General features: G+C 34.8%; 1 protein-coding gene across 1 annotated transcript; it reads left to right on the top strand.

Annotated features, from left to right (window-relative positions):
- The first annotated feature begins 4,981 nt into the window (after positions 1–4,981).
- On the top strand, positions 4,982–5,935 carry LOC148658279 (olfactory receptor 6S1-like). The gene has a single exon (XM_088639803.1). It carries the CDS (start codon positions 4,982–4,984, stop codon positions 5,933–5,935), a length of 954 nt encoding a protein of 317 aa, XP_088495929.1.
- The last annotated feature ends 879 nt before the right edge of the window (positions 5,936–6,814 follow it).

The following is a 6,814-nucleotide window of genomic DNA, read 5'->3' as shown; positions in this document are numbered from 1 at the left end:
TGTGAGGGTTTTTCTCTGTGGAGAGTAAAATATACTTAGTCCTTAATTTTACGATAGAGTCACAATTTTAAAACAAAGTACAGAATAAAATTCAGTCTTATAACTAAAAATGTGTTACAGTGATTGCGAAATCACAAAATTTGATTTTCTATTTCTTTGTCTCAAACATAAACAAAAACTAAAACATTTGTATTTCATTTGCAGATTTAATTAAAAATTCAGCAGATTTTTGTTTCTTTTTTCATTTAAATAGATCACACAACATATCTTTAAAACTGAAATAGTATGTTATAGAAACAGTAAAGGTAAAGTATTAAGTGTGAAGACCCATATAATATTGATATATATTTACAGTGATGGTAAAATTTACATTTATTCTCACAGTTTTGTGTTTGTAACTTCCTGAATACACACACACACTTTTTTTACTTACAAATTATTCCACCATAATTCTCAAACAATGATCAAACTCCATGGATTCAGGATTCACCTTTTACTCTTTTCTCTCCTAATACACTTTTTTACCTTGTCTGTAGCCAAAGCACTGCACTACATGTATTTACTGAATAAAAGACTTTGAGAAGATTCACCATGTGTGGTTCCATTGAAAATATTTATTTTGCTTTACAGTGTTCTTTGACTTACAGTATTTAGCAGGCTAAACATTAATCTATTGTCTGATTTGGTTCTGTGACTCACTGCTGACTTATTACTTTTTATTTTTCTTTTCTTCTTTTTGTTTGAATGGATGACTCTTCTGGATTGATGAATTTAAAATGCAAATTATTATTTCAGAAAACTCCAGTGTCCCAATGGTCCAAAACACTTGACCACAACAATATTTTAACTAATATGACAGGAGACAGGGCATGTTGGTCCACAACAAATATGGTAATAAAAATGAGGTCCTTTTAATCCCTTCCTTAGTTTTTCTTGGTTGAACAAGTACGAGAATAACTGTCTTCACCTCTTAGGAAGACAATGTACTATTTAACCAGCTGCTTTTACAGCTCTGCTCTGCTCTTCGCCCTCTTGAATGTGTGCTTTCATGTAAGTACTGTAAGAGTGTGGCAGGCACAGGTCCTTGGTCATTGGGGATATCATCGTTTCTATGGAGGAGAGCTACTGCACTATATCTCAATGTGATGTGTCTCTTCAAAAGACCTGATTTTGTGGAGATCAATCACTCCAGGTGTGAATCAGACTAAATGTTTCAAAAGAGTTTGCTTCAGAAGCGAACTTGTGGCTGAAATTCATATTTTAGTCATGTCTCCCTGTTCTGGATTGTTTTGATATTTCTTTTTGTAGTTTGTTGATATTGATAGAATGATGACTGAGCATCCTGTGTAAATAAAGCACCTTGAAACCTTTAAACCATTAAAATCCTCCCCATTAAGACAGCGTATGTCATTTATTCGAGTTCACCATTTTTAATTTATTAGATATGTTTAAAGTAACCATATAAAAAAATAAATAATTTAACAATATATAAAAATGCTCCCTTTAAAAATTAAATTATAATAATTATAATAATAATTGCTTACATGTATATATCGCTTTTCTGGACACTCCACTCAAAGGGCTTTACAGGTAATGGGGACTCCCCTCCACCACCACCAATGTGCAGCCTCCATCCTATAAATAAATTAATTAATAGAAACATCAGTGTATGAACCATTTAAAAACATGCTATATTACATTATAATGTTGCTGTAGTAATAAAAAAATCTACTCTAAGTTAAAAGTATACAATTTTAAAATGATTGCAGTAGGTATTAGATTTGAAGAGCACTACCATTTATTTAGATTGTGACGAATGTCATTTAAATTAGTTTTACTTTAAGTTTCACATGAGAAAACTCAATTATAAAAGGAAGATTATAAACTTTTGGACAATATTTTCTATTTCAGGTGTGTGGGCACACTTAAATATATACCACATACAGTAACATACAGTATTCCTAATAGGGAAATGTGAAGATTGGTGTGGTGAGGATCTCTCTTTTAATGTCCACTAGGTATTTTGGGGGGTATTTATTTCAAAATTGCTGATTACCAAACATGATGAAAAATATTCAATTCATTTTCTAATCCTTTGTTATTGAGAAAGATATGTAAAACAATATCAAACATATTATAACGGTTGTCATTTCTTGCCCAACAGTCAGCAGTAGACACCCTGAGGTTAAGGCTGCTATATCTTTGAGGGGGGACCGTGCCATTGCTTAGAAAATGAAGGGATGATGAAGAAGCTCAGTGAAGTGTTTGTTTTTGCACCAGATGCTGCACTTCTTTCTTTTATTTTTGAGTTACCAATTCAGATTTCATTTTATCCCTTTCTGTACTTTAAAAGGGCATTAAAAGTTCTTTCTTTGTACATCAGGTCGTGGACCTCAGTCACTCACCTTACAATTGGTGTTAGTTGTGGATACAGCCAGTGTATGGAGATGGAAGAACTGAAGGTAAGGGAGCTTACACTGGGTGCCACAGTGTTGGGAGACTCTGAAAGTGGGTTAGTGAGCAGAGAGAGATAAGGTAAATCCCAAGCTATTTGCAGCTGGAGGATGAGGGCTTGCTGTTGTTTCAGACAGAATGGAGAACCATGGTCTTTTCTTCAGGATGGAACTGGAGATATGGAAATGGGCTGTGAGGAAGAGGCAGACCGAACGAGAGGCCTGCTTTGCTGGGATTGTGAAAGGTGGGGAAACCTAAAACGGAGCTGTCCTGGGAAGTGGAGGTGGTTATGGGGTTGTGGGGTGGCCGCACTGAGGGTGGGCTACTTCATGCACTCAGCAACCCCCAGATGAGTGCGACACCTGCCCTTGATAGTTGACGGAGGCATTCAATCTCTCATTCTTTGGGTGAAGGTGCCAGCCTGCGATTTTCATGTATGGAGGGGGCATGCAGGTGAATGCCCGGGTAGACAACTGGTTCCTTATTCCCATTATTAAGCCCTGAATCTTAGATAGATAGATTAATTTATCTGCCATGTGTTCATGTACGATGGGATCCTTATTCACACTGTTCTCTCAGGACATGCACAGTACAACAGATAACACAACACTGTAGAAAATAGTCTAAAAATAGTTTGTATATGGTATTATTTGAAAAATAAACAGAAGAATTTAATAATAAAATATTAGAAGGAATATCATGCTATTTTAATATTGTAATTTTATATTAATTGAAAGATACATTCTCAATAGTGAGATTTGTGTGAGACACATTGTGTGAGATGACGGAGGTATTCTTTCTCTGTTCTGCCTTAGTATCATTGTCTTTCCCTTAACCACCTTTTTATGTGCCAGAGTGTAGCTGTGATCACCCTGTCCTCGCGTGATATTGGAATTCCTGTGTGTATGTGTTGCAGCTCCTGGGTTACTGAGAAAAGTGCGTAAAATACAGTAATGTCATGCATACGATGGATAGGGGATTAATACTATTTTACCTTGAGTTAGCCATTTTTTCCATCTCTAAGGAACATCTACAGTATATGTTCCAAGCAACTGAATGAGTGAATGACACAGTGCTGTGATGCACTTGATGAGTGAGGCTTGCTTGCTTGACAAAGGTCATAACCTCTATCTGATTACTATACCCCCTGCCCTGTTTGTGACCCTGTATAAGCACAACGGAGGTGCATGTTGTACAGTAAAAATGAACTGCAGAGGACTGCTTCCTGAGGTATCGCAGATCACATTGAAGCCATATAATCCACCAATTTCTATGAGGAAAAGAAACCTGCCCTGACAAAGCAGCATCGCAACAAAATGCTTTGAACAATGGTGCACAAAAAAAAATAAAGCTGACAAAGTGAAAACAAAATTCGTTTTTATATGATATTTTAATAAAAGACAGAGCCCTTAACGATACTTTTGTATCTGTTCTTATCCTTTTATAGTTTGTGAATGAACAGTCTTGAAGGCTAATGTAGTCCATGTGTGTTTGTGCATGTGTAAGTGGGAGGGGCTAACTAATTATTTCAACATTCTTTTATTCAACTTTTCATTGAGGTCATAGTATTTTAGATATTTTATTTTTTCTATTATCATTACTTAAGAATAGATATAATTTATGTTAGAAAACTTTATGGAAGATTTTGGTTTGTTGATGGAAACAATAATGATGGATTAAGATCAGTGTATTAAATGTTAATTATATATTTATATATACATAACATTATTGGTTGCTACGTCCCCAATCTGGCTCAGTCTAGGGGCGAATGGGGACTGACATATGAGCCACGGATTAAAAGGACGGAAATATACAAACAAAAAAACACACTACAACGATTATTAGAAATCTTTAATAACACTTAATTCTAAGCACAATAAAATGCCTTACTGCTACACTTGAGACATACTAATGGAAAAAAAAACTCATAGTAAATTGGTATTCTGCTATTGCCATTTCTACTTGTTCAATAATACAAGAGCACCTACACATGCTCAAAGGAATTGCACGGGAGGACAGGGCAATGCCACTCACAGTCTGGTACATAAAAGCATGCCTCAGTGTAGGGAGCTGAAATGAAGACAGCGCAGAGAAAGAATACAGTATCTCCATCATCTCTCTGTCAGGTAAAAAATATGTGTCTTTCAAAGTGCAAATCTGGCACTATTGAAATTGTATATTTCAAAGAATATAAAAAATATATTGCTTTTGTATTTTTATTAATGTATTCAATGTTTATTTTTCAGAGCATACTACAGTGTATACAGACTTTGTTTTTTATTTTTTCAAAACTTTACTTCCAGTAGAATAGGCAGAGCTGTACTGAAAAGATGCCACTAGTGCCTCTTGCCTCTACAGTGCCTGTAAAATGTTACATTATTCAAAATAAAATATACAAGACATGTGATAAGTGTTTTTCTAGTATCATTAATAAATCTATAGTACCGTCATCTTTGCTTTTTTAATTTTAGGTTGGAGGAAAAGTTAAAAGGGGGATACTGGAGCACTCTTTGAACAGCTGTCTGCAATGGAAAGGAACACAACATTTTCTAAACCTGTTGGCTTTCTGATTGCAGGTTTTCAGAATCTGCAGCACAGTGATTATTATTACATTTTCCTGGCTTGTGTTTACTTGACAACTCTAGCAGCCAACTTCTTCTTAATGTCTATTATATGGTTTTCAGATTGTCTCCATACACCAAAGTACATAGCCGTTTTTAATTTATCTGTAGTAGATGTGAACATCAGCACAGCTCTTATTCCAAATTGTATAGGTCAGTTTCTTTTTGACTCAAGATTTGTGTTATATGAGACATGCTTAACTCAGCTGTTCTTCTTTCATTCTTTTTCTGTCTTGGAATCTCTCGCCCTTGTTGTTATGTCTTACGAAAGATTTGTCTCTATTTGTTTTCCTCTGAGAAGCAGCACAATCAATACGAACACTAGGATGTTTTTTATAATTGGTTTCTGCTGGTTATTAGTTTTAACCTCCTTTGTTGTTGCAGTGGTTTTCATAGCACGCCTGTCATTCTGCAAACCTGTTCCTGTAATTAAAAGTTATTTCTGTGATCATGGACCAGTCTTTAAAGAGGCCTGCAGCAGCTACACTCCAAGCTGGACTATAGCCAATGTTTACATTGTTATCTACATTTATGTGCCACTGTTTTTGATTAGTATATCATATGTGTGCATTATAGCTGCTCTTTCAAGGATTTCATCTGTGCAGGGGAGGTGGAAAGCATTTAAAACATGCACAGCCCACTTAGCCTTAGTTACTATATTTTTTATACCTTCTTTAGTAACATATATGATTGGATGGATAAATGTGCTGGTGGATACTGACACCAGAATCCTCAACACATCTTTGTCAGCAACCCTGCCTCCTCTGCTGAATCCCATCATATACACCTTAAAAACTGAGGAGGTAATGGAGCAAATTAAGAAGCTCATCAGAAAGCAAAAGGCTACTCAAGCACATTAGCATTCTAATGAGTCTGGAAGTGTCAGTGTTTTTCTCTGCACAGAGTACAAGTTACAGTACTTAGTCCTCAGTTACATGATGCAGTAACAACTAACTTTAAAATAGAGTACTTCATAAAATTATATTAATATACGTAATTATTAATATAATATTACTTAATATACTTGATATAAGTATTAATACTTATATTAATACCTAATATTTATAACATTAATTGTTAAATTACAAAAACTAATTTTAATGTTTTAAAACTTTTTATCCCGAAGATGAGTGGAACAAAACTTTGTCTTGAATTCCTAGTGCATACATTTTAAAGCTAAATCTTAAAAGTCCACCAGTTGAAGTGAGATCTTAAATTTGAACTGTATTGCCCATAAAATATATTTATTTGTTTTATATGTTCACATATTATATTTTTACGGTGAAAGAATACAATAAAATTCTGATACAGTTTTGCTGGATGTCTTCATAATGGATGTGACATTGTAAATACTGTATATACAGACTTCATTGCCATAGATTTCTGCAAACCACTGACTTACAAATTGTTCAACCACAATTCACAAATAGAAATTAAAATATCCTGTGTCTCAATTTTAAAGGTGTTTTCCTGAGACTCTCTTGTGGGTCAAAGATTTACCTTTTGCTCCCTATGATCATAAAGCAAACACCATTTTAACCAGTTCACAGTTGACACCTTGTCGACTGAACTTTAGTGGTTTTAGTGGCTCTGTTGATCAGAAAGCGAGATGTTTCACCTATATATATTCACAGGACAGCACACTTTACCTTGAGAATGATCGCTTTTGTGCTTCCACTGAAATTGCCTTGCCTTCACATATTTTGATAAGCAAATTTTTCATTGACTTTCTCAGGTGA

This window comes from Lepisosteus platostomus, chromosome 7 (genome assembly GCF_059453375.1).
Source record: "Lepisosteus platostomus isolate fLepPlt1 chromosome 7, fLepPlt1.hap1, whole genome shotgun sequence".
Classification (NCBI taxonomy): Eukaryota; Metazoa; Chordata; class Actinopteri; order Semionotiformes; family Lepisosteidae; genus Lepisosteus; species Lepisosteus platostomus.
The sequence above is the reverse complement of the archived record's forward strand: the minus strand, read 5'-3'. Positions and strand labels throughout refer to the sequence as shown.